This window comes from Megalops cyprinoides, chromosome 13 (genome assembly GCF_013368585.1).
Source record: "Megalops cyprinoides isolate fMegCyp1 chromosome 13, fMegCyp1.pri, whole genome shotgun sequence".
NCBI classification, from domain to species: domain Eukaryota; kingdom Metazoa; phylum Chordata; class Actinopteri; order Elopiformes; family Megalopidae; genus Megalops; species Megalops cyprinoides.
Window position 1 is genome coordinate 28,782,361 of NC_050595.1, and position 25,788 is coordinate 28,808,148.

The window sequence follows — 25,788 nt, forward strand, 5'->3', positions numbered from 1 at the left end:
ATTTCCATGCAGTTTCCCATTAATCTCCGATCCCCCTCTTTCCTGAGTGAGACCACAAGACCGATTACTGGGTGACACAGTTGGTATTTAAAAATGGCGGAGTGTATGGCTGCACGCCTGAGCGCTCAGGAGGAGCAGATCCGGCTGCTCAGCCTGGAGGTCAGCCTGCTGCGGGACGGGCTGTGCGGCGGTCCCGGCGCAGCGTGCACTCTCGCCAGCACCCCGGAGCTGGAGAGCCTGCGGAGCGAGAACGAGAAGCTAAAGTATCGGCTCCTACATCTGCGGCGGGGGCTGCAGGCAGAGCTGGAGCTGGAAGCACAAGGCCGACAGGACGCAAAGGAATGCCAGGAGAAGGAGAAAGGAAAAGGAAACGTCAGTAATACCCACAGAGATTCCCAGGTAGCTAGCTAGCTAGCTAAATTCCCTTGTTTGGGATCTCACGCTATTGTGTGCTTTAATACCAAGACTGTGTAAGATGGCTACCTAGCTAGGCGGTGAATGACAGCCTTACAAAGGCTGCTAGTCAGCTCAAAATAGCTGCCTGTTTTTAGCGTCCGGGTGAAAAACCAGTGGCATGCGCTAGCAGAGTAGAAAATGCACAAGCTCATCAGGGACAGCCTTCCCTCAGCACGTTACAAATAACATTAGAAAGGAATACAACATAATTTCGACTGTAGTTTTTGCCTCTGAGATAGGGGCTTTAGCCCAGTCGTGTCTGTCTAGATCTGTCTGTCTGAGCTGTGTAATTTTGCACAGCCTGCAGTGACCGAGTCCAAGCAAGCAGATAAAACCAAGAAGAAGGAGAAGCCAGAGAAGGCCAAGGGAGATGGTGGGGTGGGAGAGGTAAGAGATCAGCAGACATGCATTGAGGAGGTGGCACAAAGGTGATGCTGCCAGTGCAGTGACATTCTGTTTAAATTGTAATATGCTTAGTAAAGTGGAGTAACACAATGCTTGAGAAGCACGGAAATGGCACCTAAAGTATCAGAGATGTTCCCACAGCTCCGTCCCTGGCCTGCCTACATCGATGAGCGACTCAAGCTGTATGAGGAATTGAAGAGAGAAAGTGATGCCCTGCTGGCCAAGAGAGCCACAGAGAGTCACCCCATCTCTGTGGAGCTGCCAGATGGGAGGACAGTGGAGGCCCTGGCATGGGTGACCACCCCCTACCAGCTGGCCTGTGGCATCAGGTAGGAGGCCACGCACCACATTAATATACGAAGGGTGAGCGTGGCCCAGCGCCTCTTCTGGGGAGGAGCTGACCACAATAGCATGCAAAATAGGATATCAAAGTGACTAGGATTTTACTAGGATGTCGTCAGGCAAATGATTCAATGTTTGAAAGTCTGTCGGCCAATACACACTGAAGACAGAAGCTGCACATTGGCTGTGCAGCGCTGGCAGAGCTGCACTGAATTTGATTTAGCAGTCAGTTCATTTGAATGAAAGGATGTCTGCCAGCTGTTGGGTTGTTTTGCCGGTGGTACGGCATCAGTATCCCTGGAAACGCAACAGTGTCTCTTGCTGGCACGGCACGCTGCGTGTCCTTCTCAAAGTGGTCAGAGCAGCAGATGGTAAGTGACGCGGCGCAATGAGAATGTCTCTCGCAGCCAGGGCCTGGCTGACAACGCCGTGATCGCGCGCGTGAATGGGGAACTGTGGGACCTGGACAGGCCCCTGGAGAAGGACTGCTCCCTGGAGGTGCTGCGCTTCGACAATGAAGACGCTCAGGCGGTGAGTGCCCGCCTTGTCCTCACTTGATCCGTCCGTCGCTAAGTCTTGGGATCTCTTGGTGTCTCTGTCTTCCTCTCTCCCTCTCCCTGGTTCTGGAAAAGCTAACGCAAGTGCTCTGCCTCACAGGTGTACTGGCACTCCAGTGCCCATATCCTTGGGGAGGCTATGGAGCGCTTCTATGGTGGCTGTCTATGCTATGGGCCACCCATCGAGAATGGCTTCTACTACGATATGTACCTGGATGAACAACGGTAAGGACCTGTCTGTACTGAGGAGAGGAATGGATATTGCGGACCCTTTTGGAAAACTGAATTGTTTAAAAAAAAAAAAAAAGTCAATTGATTGATGCGTGAGGAAGCAGTATATTGTGGGAATTTTAGGTAATGTTACATTGACACAATAAGCCAGCATTATGTATGTATGATTGAAAGTAGCTTCAATATATACATTTTTCAGCAAACAGTTGTTTGAAAAGGGAACTAAATTTATGCATTTAATGTAACAGTATTGTGTGTTTGAAATAATGGGACCTGCTTTCTTGTGATCAGAGGTGTGTCAAGCAATGAATTTGGGGACCTGGAAGCAATCTGCAAGTCGGTGGTGAAGGACAAGCAGCCCTTTGAGAGGCTGGAAGTCAGCAAGGAGACACTGCTGAAGATGTTTAAGGTGATACAGCTGGCCCTCAAATCCCTGTGCGTCCCTCTGTCAATAAGAGAATGTACTAAAGCCACAGTGGACACGGCAGGATTCCTGCAAGTGCTGTAATACCTGCACAGTCCCTTGCATTGGCAGTTTCCAGGGATGTCCTGATTGCTTGAAGCATCTTGTGCAGCACCATACATGTATAGCCGTATTCATTTCAGTCTCAATGTCTTTTTCAGTATAACAAGTTCAAGTGCCGCATTCTGAATGAGAAAGTCACAACACCCACCACTACAGTCTACCGGTAAGATGCTCAGATTTTGTTGTTACTACACAGGCAATCTTTAACGACACCACTCAGTTCAGTGCCATGGGTGCTGTTAATTTGCAGTGCTGCAGGTCTGTGTAGATATGATCTTGGGAGTCCATTGTGTGTGCTAGGTGTAATTGCAGCTGTGCTTAATTCGTAAGCCACAGTAAGACACCTGTAACGGAAGGTGTGCTTGCACTCATAAAAAGATAAGGACCCAGGAACCTCTGTTTTTTGTTCTGCTGTCTCTGTGTTATCACCATATTCTCTAAAAAATAACTGAACTATGAATGACAATAGAGGAAGTTTGCTTTTTTATCATTTCAAAAGGAGTGCAATAATTTTATAATAAAAACTTAAAATGTAAGGTAGTTTTCATATTTATGGCCTCTAAATAGGCCAGAAATTGACATTTTATTATATCATATAAGTTAATATTAACTCATCTAAATTAATGATTAAGTTTAATTAGTTGCTGAACTAGACAACAGAACAAGTGAACAAACAACTAATTTAGCCAAATAAATTGAGACGCTGTCCTTACGTTTGACGGGAATTTATTAACAGAAATTTTTTGAAGACTTCTAGTCTTCTAGTTAAACCTTAATCCACACCTCCAATAACACTTTTCATCTGCAGAAAGTTTCTGACAGTCATCTGTAATGAGACTTAAAATCCAGATCAGTATTAGGTTAATGGCTTGTTCAAATCTCAAAAAGTGAACTCAGCTGTAGTGATAAACAGCATACACAGTGATTCCCTTGTTAAAGGGCCACAGACATTGTGCTCTGCTGATTGAGGAAGTAGTGGCAAACCACTTCCTGATTGGTCCTCACTGAGCTCTGCCATTCGCTGTCATAGATGCGGGCCCCTGATTGACTTGTGTAGAGGACCGCACGTCAGACACACTGGCAAGATCAAGGCCATGAAGATCTACAAGGTATGTAGCATCCATCAGAGTAAGGTTCCAGTGAATCATGCTAGTGTCCCGGCCGTTGGGGAAGGTCAGGTGGTCACTTCCTTGTTCGTATCTGATCTGCAGAACTCCTCCACATACTGGGAGGGCCGCTCAGACATGGAGACCCTGCAGCGCATCTACGGGATCTCCTTCCCCGATTCCAAAATGCTGAAAGAGTGGGAGCGCTTCCAGGAGGAGGCCCGGAACCGCGACCACCGCAAGATCGGCAAGGTAGGGGGTCCTCCCTGTCCAACGGGCGTAACTGACGTCACCGGGCGGGCAGAGCGATCCTTGCGAAAGTTCCCTGGTGGCAGGGAGGCTTTCACTGCCAGCCTGACTTGTGTCTGATGTCTGCAGAACTTTGTTAGGCGTTCAAATGTCAGCCATGCGTTTGGGGAGTGCAGGAGGCCGGTCTGGCCCCAGTAGGGGGTGCTCTGTCTGTGCGACTGGCTGGCCCTCGCTTGTGCGTCATGTGGCTCCTTCAGCTGGTCCCCCAGGCTGACTCAGACTCCTGTCCCTGATGGAAGCGCAGCAGGCGGTCTCCCATTCAGATCCCACGGCAGAACATTTCCCTGGTGTTAGCACTAGTTCGGATTTGACTCGCCGCCACGTTTCTCATAAAGATGACATGACAGAGTGCCATATAATTTTCAACAAGTTTGCTGTGATCATATCAATGAGATGAGAGGGAACAGCCTGTGATCTCTGAGTCACTCGGATATAGATTTGCTAGTGTGCAATGATTAAAGATGCATCTGTAAGCACATCCCTGTGGGGCGGCTGAACTGTCTCTTTTCTGTCCTCTGCAGGAGCAGGAGTTGTTCTTTTTCCATGACCTGAGCCCCGGCAGCTGCTTCTTCTTACCACGTGGGGCTTACCTTTACAACACCCTCACTGAGTTCATCAGGGTGAGGCGGGAACCCAGCTTGCTTCTGTGCTCTAGCTACAAAGCTCCCATTGGCCTTGGGTTAATCACATATCAAGTATATGATTTTAGCCATGGTCTGTCTTGGAGTGCTTAGGATTGGAGAAGCATGTCTGTTTTGTTGGTTTGCACAGCTTGATGAATTTCTCACCTGGCTTGGCCTGGTTGCATGACGCCCTGCTCTGCTTGCACTGTGCAGGAGGAGTACTGGAGGAGGGGCTTTCAGGAGGTGGCCTCCCCGAACATCTACAACAGCAAGCTGTGGGAGACCTCAGGCCACTGGCAGCACTACAGCGAGAACATGTTCTCTTTCGCGGTGGAGCAGGACATCTTCGCCCTGAAGCCCATGAACTGCCCGGGTCACTGGTGGGCCTGCTTGCTCTTGCTTCATGCTTGTGAATCACTTGAAACGAAGCACCGACGTGTCCTCTTCCTCAGCTCAACACCACTGTCTCCTCTCTCCCTGTTACCCCTCCACACTACCCCTACCCCCAGCCTAATGTTCAGCCACCGTCCGCGGTCCTGGCGAGAGCTGCCGCTGAGGTTGGCCGATTTTGGGGTGCTCCATCGGAATGAGCTGTCCGGGACGCTCACAGGCCTCACGAGGGTGCGCCGCTTCCAGCAGGACGACGCCCACATCTTCTGCACCATGGAGCAGGTGACCAGGCCGGCTCGCGGCTCTCCATCGCAAGGGCCCGCCTTCAAAAGTAAGTGTCAGAAAGCGCAGGCGAGCCTACATTTGGTTTCCTGTGCGGTCTGTCTCTCCTGCAGATTGAGTCGGAGATGAAGGGCTGTTTAGACTTCCTGCGCTGCATCTATGCGGTCTTCGGCTTCACGTTCCAACTCCACCTCTCCACACGCCCTGAGAAGTACCTGGGTGACATCACCATCTGGGACCAGGCCGAGAAGGTAGCTGTGGAAAGAAGCTGCTACATTCAATGGCACGCCATCTGTAGTTTGAAGTGTTACCAGTTACCATATATTAATATTACAGTGGGAATTCTTTAAAGCAGATTTTCATTTGTTAATGTAATGATTTTTATTCTCCTGACATGATTATTTTTGCATATGAAGGTAAATGTAATTAAGGACTGCATAGAATCATGTATCAAGTTGCAGTTATGGCAGTTTGCCAAATTTGTTTTTATTTTTATATTTTTATTTGGCTCAACACTGTCAAATAGCATCTAATCAGCTATATCCTGTTTTACAGCAACTGGAGAATAGTCTAAACGAGTTTGGGGAACCATGGAAGCTCAACCCTGGAGATGGTGCATTTTATGGACCCAAGGTATGCATGTTTTATTTTATAACCCTTATTTAGACAGGTTAGTTCATTGAGAGTGACCAGTCCAAAGGCCAGTTTCTGAGCTAGAGACTTCAGTTCTTGTCTACTTTCTTATTGAATCTACTGAATACTTAAGCTCACCCTCTCTCTGACCGTATTCATACGTGTGTGTGTGCGTTTGATTTCAGATTGACATTAAGATCAAAGACGCCATCGGCCGGTACCACCAGTGTGCCACCATCCAGCTGGACTTCCAGCTGCCCATTCGTTTCGGCTTGACGTTCGTGGGGTGAGTCATTCCCCAGGACATAGCACTCTGATGGTCCCCCCCACCAGCCCGCCGAGGTACGGCACCCCGATCGCCAACGCTGATGGTGTCACTCTCTCCCCCCGTGCAGGAAGGATGGGGATGACAAGGCGCGGCCAGTCATCATCCACCGCGCCATCCTGGGCTCCGTGGAGAGGATGATCGCCATCCTGACTGAGAACTACGGCGGGAAGTGGTGAGCACAAGGCAGGGGGTGGGGATGCCGTGGGGGTCAGCCATGGAGGAAGCACATGCAGGGAGCAGTCAGACTCAGGATTCACTGTCAGGGCACGTAATGCACGCCTGTAAAATACACATCCACGCAACTCCATGTTCATAATGCCGGCTGTATGGATATCTCTTCATAGTGGCTACCGTTAAAATTGGAGGAATCATTCTGTGATGTTGACATCTGCCGTAAACTTGGAGCTTCCTTGACAGAGGGAGGTCAGCAGGGTGTTGGATTGATGGTAGCCTAATAAAACTCTGAAGCCCCAGATCTCGTGGAGGAAACCAAACTTGTTTATTTAGACAGAAAAAAAGAAAGAGTAAGAAAAACAAACGGGTCGGGGTAGTGGTTGAGGGGTGACCAACTGATAAATGAGAATGGGGTATTTATTTGCAATTAATGTGAATGTGTGAAGATTCAACAATAGTTTTCCACAATTAAGACTTATCAACATTGAGAATACATTTGAAGTTCTTACTCAACAACAATGCAGCTGAATTCAGCCAAGTCTTACCAAGAAGGATAAGGACTTCTGTGTTAAATTCCTCAAAAATAATCCTTAAATTGGCTAGCCCGCTTTTTGGCACCACATCAGAACACTCTGTGAAGTTGTGGCCACTATTCCCAGCATGGAGGGTTTTACAATCTGGTCTGCTTTCTGACAGAATTGGAGACATGAAGATTTTAATGGCCATCATGTATAAGTCATGCAGGCTACTCTACCTTTTAATATGCATGCTCACATTTCCCAAACAGCTTGGTGCATTCTGTTATTTTTGGCGCCACGTGTCTATTCTCTTCTGTTTGAAGTTCAACAGCACATTCATATGTGCTGTCAGTCTGAGCCGCGCTATTCACTGTTCTGAACATACCCAGGTTGACACCAAAGCGCATTTGCAGCAAGCTATTTCGGTTGGGATCATAAAGCATAAAGCATCATAGAGGGTTTGTCCAGTGGTCACTTACCCATGCAAGAATGTAACACAGGGTTTGTTCACATCTGGTAAACACAGGAGGCAGCATTATGCAAAATCAATAAATCAAAATAAGCACATTCAGTGCTACAAATGCAGTGATGTAACAGCCTAAAATGGCTGATAATGTTTAGAATTTGTAGTTGTTTAGTTAGACACCTAGTTACCTTTTTCCGGTTGTTGTGTAAACGAGGGCCCATCATTACGCGCAGTCCCTGGATAGGGACCTGTGTCATCATGGAGTGTCTGTTTGTGATAAAGTGAGGTGTGTATGAGTTACTGTATTAAATGTTTGTTAGTTGAGTATGTGCACCTCTCAGTGTTTGGCTTTCTCTGCCTCCCCATAGGCCTCTCTGGCTGTCTCCGCGTCAGGTGATGCTGGTACCTGTGAATCCAGCCTGTGAAGAATATGCCAAAAAGGTACAACTAAACCCCGGAACACTCCACCCCTGCCCCCATGCACCTCTGATTAAAGCACAAAGGTCTGAGCACAGTCATGTACTGTGTGTCAGCAGGCCTTAGCTCAGCACATGAAAGTGAGGTTTGTGGGTGTTCCCCTCCTACAGGTGTGTAAGCAGTTTGTGGAGGCTGGCTTCATGGCAGATGCTGACCTTGACTCCAGCTGTCTTCTCAACAAGAAAATTCGCAACGCACAGTTAGCCCAGTATAACTTCATTTTGGGTAAGAGTAACCAGAGCCTTTTATTAGATGGGGAAGGGGTTAAGCCTGTCATTTCTTGTTAATAAAACTGTGTATGTATGTATGTATGTATGTATGTATGTATGTATGTATATGTATGTATATATATGTATGTATATCTAAAGGCAGCACCATAACCTTCCATGGAAACCTCCAGTAATGCAGCTAGTAGCATCAAGCAATCAAACTAGTGCTGTTCAGAACAACATACTGGTAGCTGGTCTTAGGTTTGACAGCTGATCCTTCCTGAGATGTAGTGATAAGAGTGAGGTGAAAGTGCATGGTATGCTTTCTTTTGAGGGTACAAGCATATGTTTTTCTGCACAGTTATTACAAGGTAGCTAATCTATATTAGTTTAATTGGTGATATCCCTGGAGTGTTACTTCCTTTCTTTTCAAATTCTTCTATTATTGGTTGAATGGTGAACAATCTCTAAATGGCCACTCTGTATGAACAACAAAATTTCTTCTGGTGAACATAACATTGAAACAAGCGGTGAGTCAGGTGTGGATTTAAAAAAACTTTGGCATTAAGAGAGTGGGGATATTGAACAGCGTGTCAACTGGGTTCATCTATTAATGAGACGGATCCTTTTGTAGTGCATATGACCCAAGAAAGGGCACTGAAAAGGCTGCAAGGTCTAGTTTTTGATCATCTCAGGTCTTATTGAATCACTGTCTTTATTTGAGTATAAATTCTCCTTGCATGGCTTGCCTGTTAGAGATGAATTAGATGCAGAATGAAAGGTCAGATTGGTCCCCCAGAACACCCGTCCCTGACTGGCTCGGAAGTGGTGTGAGAAGAGTATTGTGACAAATGGCAATAATGTAATGTGTGATAGAGGCGAGAGTTGTGCCACGTGCACCGCCTTTGTGAACCCGCCTCTGCGCCTTGTGTCTTGGCAGTGGTGGGTGAGAAGGAGAAGCTCACGAACGGCGTGAATGTGCGCACGAGGGACAACAAGGTGCACGGGGAGCTGTCCGTCGCGGAGGTGCTGGCCCGGCTCACCCTGCTGAAACAGTCCCGCTGCCGCAACGCCGAGGAGGAGTTCTGAGGAGGAGCTCGAATCGCTGCCCCCTCCCCGCTCGCGTCACTCGACCAGCCCTCTCGGTGTGCCTTCAGCCATGGGAAATTGCACAGCACAGGGGGTACACCCTCATCTTGAAGGGAATGTGGTTTGTTTGAAAAGGTATAGCTGATGGAAGTGGAAAGTATGGTTTGGGTCTGGAACTAATGGCCAAGGTTGAATTAACATGACAAAGAATTAAATGAAAAGGTCACAGACTAAATCCTTGGGTTTCTCACAGCAGTACTCATAGAGGCTTGAAAATGGCACTTATTACTCACTTTGAAATGGCTATAGAAAAATCAGTCTTGCTACCTGCTGAGGTAATTTGACACCTCAGTGTGGCGAGTACTTTCGTGAGCATTTAAATGAAGGAATTGGCTCATAGTAGACCTTATTGTCATTGTTGCAGATATACTTTTCAAAGGTATTTGTATGTTGGTATGGTATGACGTTTGTCATGGGTGTGGGATGGGGAAGGAAATCTGATTTGTGAAGCCTTGTACTATTTGTTCCTGTTACAGGGTGCTTCTGATGGCTGCAAAATAAACCACTGTTTCTCAGCTCTGAGTTTGTACTTTTAAGTATTTCTGCCTTTTTAAAATCATATATGTTAAGTTTAACTCACAAAAGTGTTCAACATGGTTACAGTGTAATTGTTTTTACCATTATCAAGGCACAAGCAGTAAGCTATATGCATACAAAAAGGTTTAGAAATAATATATTATTATTCATGGAGAAACTTTTGTATAATGTACCTTCCACACCTGTTTGCAGCTTAGACTTAATAGTCAGAATAAAATAAAAATAAGATCATACATAATATGGAATATATCGAAATCAGTGTACTACTAAAACAATAAAACGGAATTAAAAAAGCCTCCCTGGAAGAATGCGTAAAAGCCATTTTAAGGGTGCATTCTCTGTTGAGTTTTCAAAATTTCTAAGAATAGCGCCTCGCATCTATTATGGTAGGCTCTTTCACGATGTAGGAGCATTAAAGCAGCAAACTGGTCTCGCCATTTTTTAAATACTATACTCTGGGAATGTGCCTCAAGGGATCGCAGGGCACACTGGTACTCATCTTTTAAAGGGTTCTGAACAATAATAGTGATAAACTATTGAATGTTTCTTATATTCCTGATTAGCGTCTTAATGGTTTGCACCATTAACATTTTCACAGAAATTATATGTGGGACATGAGCCCCGCCCTCTGGTAAAACTTATACTACTGCTCAGTGTCTGAAAGGTTTGCTCCATAAAGACACATTATAAACCCTGGGGTATTTCATTGTGCTAGTTTAACTTATCTCGTACCCTCTTTTGAGCAGCACAAATTTATGATGATGTTCTGCTGAAAATGCCCTGTTTCAACTGCTGTGGAAATTTACGACATGGTCAAGGCATGACACATCCTGATTGCAGTGAAAGATTTACATAATGTCGATGACTACTTTTGCATGGGGAAACAAAATGAGTTATTCACTTCTTATGTAATGCTCTTTTTCTTTGGAGCCAAAAGAGCTATTTAACCGTTTATGTTGGTAGGTAATTTGCATAGTTTACAGACTAGTTATATAACTGGGTATTTTGTCCAAGTGGTGCCGAAATTAATTGAATAATATAATTTGGAAATCGTGTTTTCACTTTCAGTCGTCACAATCCGCACCTGGCTCTTTAAAATAGCTATTTGGGGGTGGGGTTCAGAGAGGACCAAGCATTGTGAAAGTCCTGAGTCCATGTATGAGGTGCAGAATGGCTGTACGCTGTCAATCTCGGAGAACTAAAACAGGATGCAGTACCATGAAAGCCCATAGACTGGTGTCCCTGGACTTCTGTCAGAAGCCTGTCAACGGTAAAGTTGAATAAGGCGCTGTCTGTATTAGCAAAGATAACATTTTTGTGAGATGTTTTCCTTTTAGCAGAACGCCTTTTATAATATAACAATATTCCTTTAAGGTGCTTGCAAGCTAAATAGCTGCTGAACAGCTCCAGATTTGCTAATATTGGCAATTTTCAAAATGTGCGGTTATGAGAGCACTGTTACAAATTCTGCCATATCTAGAACCAGCCTACACGTTTTCAATCAGACGGTTTGTGCTGGCTAGTTAAATGGACCCTGCTGGCTCTCTAGCAAGCTAATTTTGTATAGTTTGCTAGCTTTATATTAAACTATAGAGCCTAAATGTTGACGATAGTCTAGAGATATGACGTTAGACCCGACTACACTTTCTGAAATGATCAACATTTAGGTTGCTAACTGTTAGATTCGCCTACCCCTGCCAGTACACATAAGTATTCATGTTAAGTTGCTAACTATCTCAAATTTGTTCTCTGGATACGCGTAAGTGTCCAATATGATTGCGATCTACGACCTGACAGCTACAAACTGATTTTCAAAAAGATCCTATAGTTGGTAGAGTTTAAGAGTTTCTTGCAAATAAAAAGGAGCTCTTTTTCATTTTTTAGCATAATAAATTGCACCCTCCCTGTAACATATGTTGTTCAGAACAGGGATTCTCAAAAGCACAGACCACCAGAAGGGATTGCTTGATGGAGGGGTGTACATCTATAAAAGGCAGGAAAGAAAGCTACTGTGTAATCTGATGTAAGAGGTTACAGTATGATTCTGCCGCAACGTGTAAATTCTAATCGGACATAATATGATCAGGAAAGACACTGTGCCCAACAGCTTAATTATCAGGGATACCAAGAAATAGGGTGTCTCTACATTTGGTGTCTCCTCCATATTTGGATCACACAGAAGGTGATAATTGTGTTACGGAGAGACAGCCACCAATTATAGAACGGGACCAGGAGTGGGTGATTGTGGACTGTCTCAGACAACCATGTCTTTGATTACATCAAAAGTGTAACCTCACTCACAGTATTGCATATAGTAATATTTGTATAAAACTATATATTGTAAGAGTTTTGCAAGTTTGGGGTTGAGACCTACTCCACTGAGCCCAGGGTGAGTTTTACATATTTCTATCAACTGCTGTTCTGGGAAATAAACTCATCTTTTCCACGAAGATCAGAATTGTGTTTTTCCCTTTGACTCTAGTTACCCACAACAATGTAATAATAACTTTTTCACTCTTGTTTTGAAAAGAGAAACATGAGGATGGTTTAAGAATAACCAGCTTTCATAATTGTTTTCTACTCTCAGTCGTTTCCACAGGCAGTCCGCACACAGCCACGCCACGGGCATGATTTCTTTCCCCACCAAACACCCAGCCTGTTGGATCAAGTGAAGTGAATCATCTGAGCCAGTCGGAGTTGAATGAGTCGAGTGGTCAGAGAACAACAACGGCACAGAATAAAACCTCGCCGAGGCCTGTTTACTCCATCTGGTTTCGCTGGCCAATCTGTGCGTGCTCGTCTGCAAGGGGGAGTGAGGACAGCAGTGCGGGAGAGGCCTGCGGGTCCTGCTGGCAGCTGCGCCTTTCCTGACACACTCTCGCCAGCCCTGCTTAGCTGCATGGCAGCAGCCATTCCCTGCGAACGTCGCAGCACCACCTGCGCAGCGCTGGACCATGTCCGCCGCGTGGGTAAGCATGTGCTCTTGTTCATGCGCAACAATGGCTGTTCATTTTCTTGAACATAAATTTAGTACCGTATTTTCTGAACCGCACGCCTTTGATGTTGGTAGAGGTCTTGGAAATTTCAGCTTTGATGAAACTAATCAGACTACATCTCTGCGCTAAGTGCAGTTGTTATGTTCAGAAGTGGTTTTGTCATACAGCCCTCAGCTGAAAGCCATGCCCACAGTCTTCTTTTCCGTTGGCTGAAAGGTCCAGTGTTTGAGTTGTTCCTTTGTGCAGCTGAGATTCATGTTTTGCAGTTACTTTTGTCCTGATGTTGTGCGTATGGTTTTAGGTGAACTGTCGCTCTGCAGAGAGGAGAGAGTTCCTGAAATGTTCACACTGCAGCTGGAGGGGTGGACACAGGCGGTCCTCCCGCCTCACCCTGACACAGCATGGTGTCTGTGTGTGCTGTGTGGGCTTCCTGTGATACAGCACAGTAGCACTGTCACGCTTACAGTTTCACTGCTCTCACCTTTCATGTCGTTCCATCTGGCTCTATATCTATTTGTGTCTCTCCCATGTTATTTGGCCTATTCATAGTTTGCTTTTATGCATAGGGAAAAATGTGAAGTATTAGCCCACACAAAAATGATTTTATCTCATCTTACTTGCCATTATTTCATATCTTTGAATACACAAATGCGTAAGGAGCACAAAATCACCTGCACGATGATCTGACAGATTATCTGACATTCGTTCAATTGACCATGCTGACAAGCTGACCATGTGTGTCTATTTTTGCAGCATCTCACTGGGTGGATTTGGGGTGGATCAGTTCTGTCCGTGCCATTGGGAGGGAAGGTCTCAGGAAACAGTTAAACTTTGCTGGTCTTGGTGTCTGGATCGCCATGTACCTGATAAAGGTGGGCTTTGTGGGCCTGGGGCTTTATGTACACCCCACGTCTGAGCCTGGGGAGAGTGGCTTTTTATGGGTAGCGCCCTTCCCCAAATCTGACTGCCTTGGCGCTTTTCACCTCAACCAAGATGTTCCTGTTCGCACACGTCTGGCTGTCCAAACTCCCACTGCAACAGGCTGCTGCCCCATCTGCCACTGGAACAGGCTCTGCCAAAGGAAAGACACCTCTACCTACACTCGTCAGATTTGGCCTGCATGTTCCTCTGCTAATGCTCGACATGATTTTCCTCTCTCCCTGCTCTGTAGCTGCTCAGGTTAGAGGATCAGGGAGTCAGAATCATCTGACCAAAGGAAAGTTGAATGTGGTTTATCTATAAAAAAGTGCTCCTTGAATTCTGGGAGATGAGATGTCATGTGACACATCACTGTGTGTTTTAGGCTTATGCTGATAGCATACGTTTATTGCAAAGTGGAATACAAAGAAAGGTGTTTTTGATGACTTATTACATATCCTGTACATTACTGCATGCAGACCAATCTGGTTTGCTTGAATGTTGTTGACATATATGTATTTTTTCCACAGAAATATTGGAAACTTAATTAGATTTTCTATGTGCTGTAAATGAACTCAGGCAAACAATTGCTGTGAATAGCATTTTAATTCAGCTTGTCCTTTTACTTGATAGTTTTGCATATTTTGATGTGAATGACCTAGAATAAAAAAATTGACTGTGGCTTTCTTGAGCAGTCATCATCTCGATGTGGGAGGTATGATTAAGTGACAAGAATGACTCAGTTCACATCCCCTGTCAGCAGAACTACTATATGTGTATCTGGGGCAGAAGCAGGAGGGGGTTATTCGATTGTTGTGATAAATGTTGTGCATTTAAGAAGTTGCTCCAAATTATGCAGGAAACATTTGAATTACAGTAATACAACCATCTCAGACAGCTAAACAAGCAGTTCACAAAACGCTTATTCACAGGCTTTTGTCAACAGGAAATCTACTGAAAACAAATGCTTAACACACATCTAAATACATTTTATTGAGAGAAAGGTTTTGCAAAATACATGTCTTTTTTTCTTGACTGGGATGAAATGGAAAAAATGCTATCAATATTTGCACAACAGGGCAGGTGTGCAAACCCAGGTTTGCAAACCCTTGCCACTTCAACCTCAAGCTCTGTTGGAAAAAATAGATACTCTCTCTTCCATTAGACAAACATACATGGATATAGAGCCGAATGCAGTATATACGACATGAGGGTAAAAACAGTTAAATACGTCAAAATAGTTACACACCCTCCCACATCTATGTGCTGTAAGACATACATGTCTTGTAACAGGGGACAAGTGCAAGTAAGCTTAAGTTTTGAAAATGGACATTTTTGTATCTTATACACTTACATTGTAACTTGTACACTTACATTGTTAATGTAACTAATCTTGTACACTTACATTGTTAATGTAACTAACATAGTGCCTGTCTGTATGAGGGGCCTCAGTCCCGATCTTATTTACCAATGTCACCGTGGTGCCAGCTTTTGGGCTTGGGTTAGGTGCTGGCCACAAGAGAACAGCGCTCCTGTGAATGTCATTCTGATTACCTCTTGTCATCAGCAATAAATGAGCAGTCTCCCTAGCAGATGCTTTTGGGCTCTCAAAGTAATCTGCCAGCTGGTTGTCACAGAAAATGACACTGTGGTCCAGTAAGCTTCTGAGGCTCTCAGTGAAATTTTTGTCTGTTGGAACCACCTTTAGCCTCCTGCCAGCAGGTCAAAAAGGAGAGGTCCAGTTCAAGATCGCAGGGTTTATTTATTTTGTCTTCTGTTTAATTTTGCTGTCCGTATGTTAGCAGAGAAAGTCCACCGATGCCCAGTGACCCAGGCGTGACATAAAAACAAGGTCAGTGACTGCAGACCTTTGCCCCTCTTACCGTTCCACATCGGCCTCTAGCTGTAGGACAGTTACAGCTGCCAAAGATAAAAACATGCAGTGCCAGCCACAATATCCTCAGGGCTACTGCTGAAATGACACTGCAGAAATGATCATGAAAGGCAAAGACATTTTCTGAGCCATCAGAGCAATCTATCAGAATCATCTGAGACTAAAAAACAGCAACACTTAAGGGTCATGTGTGCAATGACTTTACATCATTTCCAGCAAAGCCAGAAGAATGAAAAATGGGTATAAAAGGCATTGACTATAAATCTCACTCATAGGGTGACACAGCAGAATGCTTTTATGAAGTTAGAGACTGAGACAGGCAATGAAGTTAGGCTAATGATCTTTTCGCACTTAGGTTATCTTGGTGATGAACTGGGACCTTGCTGTGGAGTGAGGTATCTGTGGCTGCGTAGCTCACACACAGTGGTTCTCGCACGTTCTTCCACACAACACTGAATGCAGAAAGAAATCATGTGGCAGCAGTGTGAGGCTGTTTGCCAACTGAAGCGATGTGTGTCACGTGAACAAAAGGATGTACATGCTGAAATCTGAAAATAAAAAAAACCTTCGCTGTTAGGCTGCCAGGGAGAATGCTGAGACCAAAGGTAATTTCATGGTGTCTGTCCCTGCACAAACCTATCTCTCAATTAAACCACCATTTAAAAATGTATAGTTACTAATGGAGTGTCATCTGAAGAGGGATTTTAGTGAGTGACTGGCAGCTGCTTTACAGAAAAAGAATTACCCCCATAATGGCTCTTCCCAATATCTGCACTTTATACTGAGACTGTGACAGCTTGGGCTGCTTTAAAATGGTAAAATTATAATGGGATACTCAGTTCAAGTAGAGGTATTTAGATGTTTATAAACAAGAATATCATAACTGTAAAATCCTGCTCCATTCCAGAACCTTGCTTCTGCTGACCCCGCCCCCCCCCCCACCAGGATTGGCCATTGGATGTTTGCAGAAAAGTGGGTAAAGCCTGTCAGGCAACGTGAGAAGCTGAGAGATTCCTGCAGCTCACGATTGGCCGGAGTCACATTTTCACACCCTCTGGCTTACTTTCACACAGCTGCACTGACAGCCGCACACTGACCAACAGATGCACTGGGGCGGTCACGCAGCGACTGCCCGAGCAACATTTTAAAGAGCTTGGATGCCGCTGTGGAATGCCTTTGTTGCATTTTGGGCTATTTTAGGACATGTCATCTACTTGAAGTCACCCACATCTCCCCTGTGCTCTCAGTTTCTTTACCAGGTTGTGTGTGAAGTTGTGGCCTTTGATACTGAGAGCTAAAATCTGGCAGGCTACAGCATATACCGCATCCTCTTCCCTTACCAGCTAGCACCACACAGCGCTCTCTGGGTTCTTAAGATATTCCTGCTTCATGATGCCTTTAACCGCCCCAACTTTGACTTCATCCGTTTAATCACAGGCCTCAGGGCTCTGACTGCCACCCATGCACTAACAGTGAGCGCTCAGGAGAGCCTGCTGGCAGCCTCCGTGTTTTTCGGCTCAGCCAGGATGATCCTAAGCAGGAGATCAGTTCCAAAGATGTTGAAAGCCACCACTCTCCCCCTTTTGTAAAGGGTGTACTTACTGCAACCTCAAGAATCAGGAAATGCAATTCAGTGGAACGTTAGTTGGCAGAGTCAGGTTTTTGTGGTGGGAGGTGTTAATGGCAGCATCGTTGCTTGTAAGCTTCAGTTTATTATAACTGCCCATTTGTTGACCAATTCATAAGGCCAGTAACGGAGTCTAAGGCATGCAGCAGGTTCCATTGCACCGACACAAAGTGCAATAGTCCAGTTCTATGTCACATTTTGGCTCATTTTAAAAGGCAAAGTAGAGCACTATCATGTCACCAATTTCACCTCTTCACACCCTGATGACTATCCAAACAGGCTGTTCACCCATTATACCCACAGTAGCACCCCCGAGTCATGAATTCAGGCAATTCTGAAGACATTTTAGTGCTTTACTTATACAATGAGATATACTGAAATGTACAGTGTCTCATTGGATGAGGCAAACATTAAGCATTCAGACCCAAACCTGGCCTTCAAACTACACTCTCATCCCCCGTTCCCACTTACATCACACACAGGAAATACCGTAACCCCCAGTTCCTTTCAACAGACAAATCCCTTGTATACTTGTATATTTCCAGCTAGCTACCAAGCTGCTACAAGAGGGGAAAGGTTTTTTTTTTTTTTAACAGTAACAGTGAAAAATGTGAACATGTAAACACATGGGAGATTATGGCCACACATTAGACAGCAAATCAGTTTGCCAATTTTTGGAATATTCACTATGAACAAAGGAAAAAGGCATTGGGAGGAGCAAGTCACCATTTACACTTCTACATCCACTGACAATTCATGTGATTCTTATACACATGATAGAAGACTCTAGACACATTGTTCTCAAACAAAACCTAAGGGAACTGGTTACACCCTCACCCACACCCCATGTTAGTCCTGATGGAGACCTGTTTCAGTTGCTGCGTGCAACTTCTAACAAAAGACAAAAAAACGAAAAATCCAACACAAAACCTTAAGTGGGGATTTCTCAGAAATCAAATTTCTCAGTATTAACAGTTGCTAGCATAACTTTCAAATGAATTGCCAACATTCAAAATTTCACCATGTAAACAAAACTAAAAGCAAAAAAGGTATCTTACAAAGACAGGCCAAACTCCATTCTGGCATTCAAACAATGTTCATCGTTCCAGTGAGAAAGGGGTGGAGCTGGGTGGTGGGGGGGAAGCATCAGCGATCTCGACAGAACTGTAAAGTGACTGGGGGATGGGGATACAGGGGGGCACTGTGAGAGTCTATCAGGTCTGGGTGGTTGCAGCGACGCCCCTCTGTCCCACTGAGGCACTGTGGAAGCCGCGGGTGCCGTCCGGCCCACGGGGCAGGCGCACCACGCCCGGGGGCAGCCCGTCTGCGTTCTGGATCTTCCGCCCCAGCATGGGGCTACCCACCGGGCTGCTCTCCTGAGAGGCCACCTGGCGCCGCCGCTGCACCCAGGGGCTGCCCGAGGGCGTCAGGCTGCTGTCCGAGGAGTAGTCCGCCCAGCGGCGGCCGGCCTCCGGGCTCAGCCTCCCCTCGCTGGCCAGGGGGGACTTCTGCGGGGAGTGCGGGGACTTGCGCTGGGGGCAGGGGCTGGACCAGGGGCTGGAGCGCGGCGAGACGGTGGGGCTCAGGTGGTTGTTCTGCTGGTAGGCGGTGGCGCCCCCGCCGGTGGGGCTCAGCTTGTTGGCGGACTTGGACTTGCGGGACAGCCGGGGCGAGGTGGGGTTGCTCTCCGTCTCCGAGGAGCTGCAGGCCGAGTCGTCCCCCAGGTACTGCAGCTCGCGCACACGGCAGTTGAGGGAGCGGCTCTTGCGCATGCCGCTCTCTTCCCGCGGCCGCTCCTTGGGCACCTTCTTCTTGGGTGGCTTCATCCCGATCAGGACCACCTTCAGGCCCCGGGGGCCTCGGCCCTCCGCCTCGCCCACCGTGGCCTCGTGGGCTTTGATGGCGGCTTCCACCTCCTCGAACTCCACGATGGCACACTCCTCAGCCCCCAGCTGGGCGTAGCGGCCGCTCAGCCTCTTCAGGTCGGGTGGCAGGTCCTTCCCCGGCTTCAGCACCCTCACGGAGGCGATGGGGCCGTACGCCCCGAAGGCCTTTAGCAGCAGCTCCATGAGGCGCTCCTGCTGGGCAGCCCCGCCCCCGTTGCTGCCATCGCCGGCCCCGCCCCCACCCTCCGGCTCCGCCCCCGCATCCCCAGCCCCGCCCTTTAGCACCACACCCAGCTCGGGCCAGTGCTGCAGGTCGCTGAGCAGCAGCATGCGGCTGGGCTGGCTCTCGCTCGGGAACACGGGCACCAGCGTGCGTCGGCGCACCTTGCGCCCCTCCTCATTCAGCTCCAGCAGCGTCGACTGCCTCAGCGCGTACGCAGTGGTCCGCCAGTCTCGCGTCAGGTGCTTCACCTGGGAGGGAACGCAAGTCTGTAAATTCTAAGAAATGGAGCACTGCAAGACGCTAAGACACCGATGACACTTCCTCCACATCACGTTTCCTGAAACTAAGGAAGCCTGCACAGTGATTACTAGATTACACATGGTTTACCATAAACGGGGAGTAAGCTTCTTTCAACAGTCATTGCATTCCTTGCCATTTAGTCTGATATAGCTGTTGCAAATCTTTCATAACTGTTGCAACAAAGATTAAGAAAAGATCTGCTAGTTTCATTGCCATCACTTCCTCCACAAGGTTTTAAAGACTTCACTTTGCACCAGCCAAGAGCAGCAGCACTGTGTGCGCACTGGGTACGATGCCAGGACCAAAACGCAGATCATTTTGTTTCATTAAAAACCACCAACTGAGCCAGCAAGACATTATACATGAATATGTATGCGGCAAAATCAGTCAGTGTCAATTTAGGTGAAAGTCAGCTTCGCAAGATGCTTGGCAATTGTGTGATAATTTCAATCTCTTGAAAGTGTGTTCAAAATACACAATTCGCCACGTCAATTTTGTTTCATGTGAAACATCTTGCAATGGAGACTGAACTATCCATTCCAAACACATGTAAACACGCGAACTGCATTTATTGCACTGACAGGTTGCCATAGTAACACCTATAGCACATAGCTCTCTGTGGGGCAGTGAAGTCCCCATGATTACTGACAGACATTACTGACAGACTGAGACCGCTGAAGACTTGGTGGGGGGGGGGGCGCACATACCTTCTTGAAGGAGGTGAGCAGCTTGACACTGACGAATCCCATCTTGTTGCGGCGGACGTGTTTGAGCAGGAAGGCATCACGCTCCAGGTTCTCGTCAGACAGGTAGTACTCAATCTGCGCCACCAGCTTCTGCGTCAGCTCCGGGTCAGGGGGCTGCCAGCTCTCCTCTTCCAGCTCCCCTCCACTGGTGCCTGCACCACTGCCACGGGGGGGGGGGGGGGGGGGGAGAGAGACAGGATTTACGCAGTCCAGCACATCTGAGATCCACATAGACACTATACTGGAGTATAGCGTGCTTCCAGTAGAGTTAGCTCAATGCTGAAGGCATCCACTTTAACTGGGTCCAACAGGAACCCACAAGAACACAAAAACAGCTGACATTCCTGCTGTTTTCCTCCTTAAATTCCAGAGCAGAGCACAGTGATCCTGCCTGACCAGGATATAACCTCACAATGCACTGTGCCCGGAACCTCAACGCCACAGTGTTTGAAGCCAACAAGAAGAAAACAGCCAAGACCTCTCCATCTGGTGATCTCCACTTGCTGATCCCGGCACATGGGCCTGCCTCCCGCCCACGGAACAGGGCTATTGCCATGTTAGCCAAACTGCAGCAACAGGGCTGGCAACCGGTGACACCGCGAAAAACTGTCACTCCTACCGCGTGTCCATTTGGTTACAGTGGGTGTCTAATCTCTCGCGCAAGGAAATGTCAGTGGGAGAGATTTCCAAGGTATACCGACGAATACAATCAAGGTCTGTAAAACTGACATAAGGTGTGTGACTCATCACCTCTCTGCACCTTTCCTAGGCAGCTTCATTCCAAACGTATCGGCTGAGTCAGGGCACCACAGAGCAAAATCGGGGCTTAGCATCTTACGGCTATGTTGTGATACGGGGAAGACCCTTTGAAAACAAAAGCAGTCACGACGCCTACCCACGCCACTTCACAAAACGACCCATTAGACTTAACTTGATGCCGCATGACTCATCTGATATTGCCTTGCAGGTACTCAAACACCAACACACACTGCCAACGTAATCAATGAACGGTGTAGGGCATTTCTTCACAGCGTATTAACATTTCCTTGACTCAGCACTCATCCTGGTTGATACATTTGAACAGAGGAAGGCTTTGATGTGTTCGATGATGCAATATCCCTTTATTTAGCCCCACTGAGAAATCAGTCGAGAGCACTCGACCTTGCGGCTGTCTAAATGGAGAGAAAACCACCTCAAACCATCATAACATTTGATTCGCCTACCTAGCTAATGATACACATAACGCAAACAGGGGCACGCTTTACGCAAGGCTATAGCAACAGGTCTGCGTGAAGGTGCCATTCACGATTTGGCAGGTCCGTTGTTTCACGTCAACGTAATTACAACTGGTGTTCACATGTGGTTATCGTTAATCCAAAAACATCGTAGACGAATCGAGTTTAACTTGACAGCTGGTTAGCAAGCCTTACGTTTCATTAGCGTTAGCTAGTTGGGTAGCTGTATTATCCAGCAATACTTGCCCTCGCCACAACAGCATGGGGGTGAAATCAAATTTACGTTGCCATCACTGGACAAATTAACCTTACCTGGATTTCTCCTGCCGTCCGATGTCGTCTTCGCTACAGCTGCCCCCGTGGAAATCTAGGTGGCTCGAAGGAAGCACTTCCAAAGGCTCCTCGTCCTCCGCAGCCTGAATGGCCACGGTTATCGTTACTTGGGTCCCCATCTCCGGCACCTGTCGATCCACGACCGAGCCACCTGCTGCCGGACCTGCCGAATCTGACACTGGTTCGTCGGAGCTCAGCAGCTCGGTCGCCGTGCTCATGCTGCCAGGAACGAAAGCTCGGGTTTCCAGCTTGATCTCTCGCTCCCCAGAGCCGATTACACCCAGCTCGCTTTCAACTACAGTGGCCGTTTCCTCGCTGTTCCTCTTTCTCGCAGCGCTCGAATCGCTGGCGACAGGATATGGAGCGTATAAAAACCGACGCCTTTGGCACCAGCGCTGTTGGATGGCGAAGGGAACCCTAAAGTTGCGCTCCACAGCTTGCCACAGCTCCCAGACTGTGCCCCACGGAGACCCCTGGGGCGGAGAGGGGCTAGCAGCTAGCGAGACGCAACTCGGAGTAAGGGAAGCGGAGGAGGTGGAGGCATCTTGCGTTCTTACTTCCTGATCTGTAAGAGGCTTTGTCCCTTTGAAACGAGCTCTGGGATTGGGCCATGCCGTCTTTCCGCACTCATCCCCAACCCACAAGCAAAAACCGTGCTGAAGCCAGGAGGGAGGCAAGAGAAAACAGAGACAGCGGAGAAATGCATTGATTATGGCGTACATTTTTTTCCCTCTCTCTCTCTCTTTTTTAATCGTTACGTTTTCCAAAGGGACTTGGCTACCTGCTAACACGTGTTTAAATAGGGTGTGGAATTAAAGCCCTGATTTTAATAAGTGGTGACAACACTCAGCAATCAGGGAAGGGCAATGCACCAATCAATGTTGAGACCCTCAGGTTCAAAGGACCTGCAAATTGGATAATAGGCTTTAGCTTTTTAGATCTGAAGGAGTCGCTGACGAAGTTCTTCGTATTGAGGGACGAAAATAAACGGAAGACATGTTCCATGGTATTATGCCTCACGAAGAGCAGTTAACGCAATTTCATTGCTCGTTTCCTGACATCGGGAGACCTATATATTGTGAGTTACTAGACGGTCATTTACCAGTCAGTGGTAGTGATTGCGCCTCACAGCCGCCAGATATGCCTGATTACAAATGGCAGTTTTACATTTAATTCGTGTGTATGGTGTGTGTTGTAGGGGTCTTTCATAACACTCTGACTGCCCTCTCTCAACGCACATACTCTATGAATGGGATACAGGGGGAAAGAGTAATACTCCAGTCTCATCCCTGGTCCCAGGGGCCACTGTATATTTTGCTTTCCAATCAATTTGGTTGGGCCAACAATTGAATGCTGATCTGGATTATACATCCATAAACGGTTTGTAACAATTGGCATTGGTGTAGATTGGTATTCGATTTCTGAGGGCTGAACCATTTGATGAACTACCTGTTCAAATTTAATTGAGGGAGGATCCAACAAAAACATATGCCTTTCACTTCAAACTTCAAAAAAGACATGTTTTTCTTGGATCCTTCTTCAACTAAATTTGAACAGGGTGTTCATCAAAATGTTTAGCCCTCAGAAATTGAATAACAATCTTTTAGTCACCAAATGGCTAAAATGAGATGAGAAAGAATAAATACATTTATCACACACCTCCATGCATTTCCATGGCTTAATGGCTTAATTGGGTCAAATTTCTTGAGCTTGGCTTTAGTTGAACTAACATGTTAAGATGCATGGCATGTCCACAGGACTGGGAACCACCACCGTACCCTGTGAGTGTTGTAGTAAATCACACAACACCAAAGGAAACACCAAGCTGGAGATAAACACTGTATCCACCCTGCATGAGGTGCCCAGCTGGAGGGGTGATTCACGCCATGCAGTGCAAGCCCTTGCCCGGCTGCACACTGTTTTGTTGATTGCTGTGGTGCCAGGAATGCCGCTCAGCCGAGCCAGCAGCGGACCCCGGCGGCGAATGAGGTAATGCCTTCCGTGAGGTCCCGGCAATTATGGGCTGTGCAGCGGGAGCGAACGCTTACATGGGGAGGTATAGAAATGCACAGCAGGTACAAAGTATGAGGCAAGGGCCCTGACTGCCAACGCAGCAGGTGAGAGATCAGGGCTTGTGGAGAGTCAGGCCTTTTCCTGCAGGGTCAGTGCCCTGAGTCAGCACTGCCTCATCTCAGCCAGGCTGTGTTTAAGTGACGGTGCTCAGGCTCCACTTTCTCAGCAGTGGAGCACAGTGATGTTAAGACAAGTGATCCAAAAAAAAAAAACATAAAGATTTTCAATACTGAGCTCACTTTCTGCCCAGAATATATTTATTCAATACAATTAATGTTCCCTTTGAGTTGCTGAATAACAACTTATTGAATTGGAATTGATCAGCTGAACAATGTCGATATTAAGAACAGATATCAATTCTAAGATTATGTGAAAACATGCTATAGTGTTCCCAGTATGTTCATTCTTTCCTGTTTAAACATCGCAGCTATGCTCTAGTGCTAGTCTTTTCACAGTCTGTAGTAATGGTATATTTGCTGTGACTCAGAGGGAACTGATTGTGTGGGCATTGCGATTCTGTCTGAAAGGCTTTGGGGGCAGGTGTGTTTTCCAGTTGCACTTCTTCAGATGACAGAACGCTTCATGTGGATAAAGCTTCTCCAGCTGTTTAGGACGTGCCCACACAGTCATGTGACACCGTGACTCATAGGGGTGGGCTGGGGACTTTCCTTCTTCCCACTCTCTCTTCTGCATCTCCCTTTTTGTGTTGCCACTCTCCATTTCTCTCTGGTTCACCCATGCGCTCTCTCTCTCTCTCTCTCTCTCCCCCTTTATTCCTTTCAGTGCTGCTGTTTCAAGAAGCATGGTTTTGTACCTATCTGGTGCAGTTAATTACTGAATGGTGTGCTCTACCTCTGGTCCACGTCACACTCACATTCTGAGTCAGACGCGGTATTTATAGCCTCCCGTACCCCAGAGAGCTCTGGCTGGCCAAGCTCCCATGCATAATGCATGGCAACAGACAAAATCACATTGATCCCCTTAGTCTTTGTAGCATGTGTTCTGTTGGGAATATGACACATTTCTCAGACTCATATAATTTACTTAATTCTTACCTCAAGGACAATGCTCTGACCAAAGTACAGATAATATGCTATTACAGACAGAACTGTGCTGACAAGTGACTTTAACAGCTGAGGTTGTACTTATAACATATAATTTTGTCTCCTGTGTTTGGGAAGCAGAGTGAACACAAAAATGCTACTTGAGCAGATGTGTGGATTAGTATGAAAAGGTAGGGGCCAGTGGATTATACCCTTACATCTCAACACTTGTGACAGTTTACTGAAAAAGGAAAATGCGTTTCTTGCATTAGTTTTTGTGGATTACTCCAATAAATAAATAAAATTGTAAATGCATTTTTTGACATATGTAGGTTTGCTTAATGACTTCATGAATAAACAATGAGGGATTCTAGGAGTTGGTCACCGGGTTGGTGTCTGAGATGTCCCTTTGATTTGATGGTGTGAAGAGTTGCTCTGAGCCTTCTGTTTGTATGTAACATGAATCCCTCTGCAGCAACTTCCCCACAGTCTCATCACTGAAAAGACACTGGTGATTGAAAGCATGTTCTACACATACACTTTGCACTCATTTTCTGAACAAAGCATACACCCGTGACCCTTTCCCAATTGAATAACATACTGTATGCATACAAATAGCTCTCGTGGAACTGAGATGTTGGAACATTTACCCTTTGTTGTACAGCTAAAGGAATTTGCAAAAACGCAATGATATTCACACACTGGAATATTTATAGGCTACCTTATTTGATACAAGTACAAATTGAAGATAACCACAAGCATCCTATGTGAATTTTAACAGATGCATTACCCCTTT

The 25,788-nt window shown here is 46.5% G+C and overlaps 2 protein-coding genes across 2 annotated transcripts; one reads left to right on the forward strand and one right to left on the reverse strand.

Annotated features, from left to right (window-relative positions):
• Positions 1-61: 61 nt before the first annotated feature.
• LOC118787807 (threonine--tRNA ligase 1, cytoplasmic-like) lies at positions 62-9,696 on the forward strand. The gene is made up of 19 exons (XM_036543496.1): positions 62-399; positions 757-843; positions 1,003-1,190; positions 1,611-1,734; positions 1,861-1,985; positions 2,283-2,400; positions 2,616-2,680; positions 3,548-3,626; positions 3,729-3,875; positions 4,454-4,552; positions 4,769-4,935; positions 5,065-5,227; positions 5,341-5,478; positions 5,783-5,860; positions 6,046-6,146; positions 6,256-6,360; positions 7,715-7,787; positions 7,934-8,048; positions 8,973-9,696. The coding sequence occupies exons 1-19, from the start codon at positions 94-96 to the stop codon at positions 9,119-9,121; spliced, it is 2,427 nt and encodes an 808-aa protein (XP_036399389.1). The 5' UTR covers positions 62-93; the 3' UTR covers positions 9,122-9,696.
• Positions 9,697-15,713: 6,017 nt separating this feature from the next.
• LOC118788471 (la-related protein 6-like) lies at positions 15,714-22,663 on the reverse strand. Its single transcript, XM_036544478.1, has 3 exons — positions 21,856-22,663; positions 20,270-20,468; positions 15,714-19,510 (listed from the first exon to the last, which is right to left on the reverse strand). Exons 1-3 carry the CDS (start codon positions 22,596-22,598, stop codon positions 18,368-18,370), a joined length of 2,085 nt encoding a protein of 694 aa, XP_036400371.1. The 5' UTR covers positions 22,599-22,663; the 3' UTR covers positions 15,714-18,367.
• Positions 22,664-25,788: the final 3,125 nt, after the last annotated feature.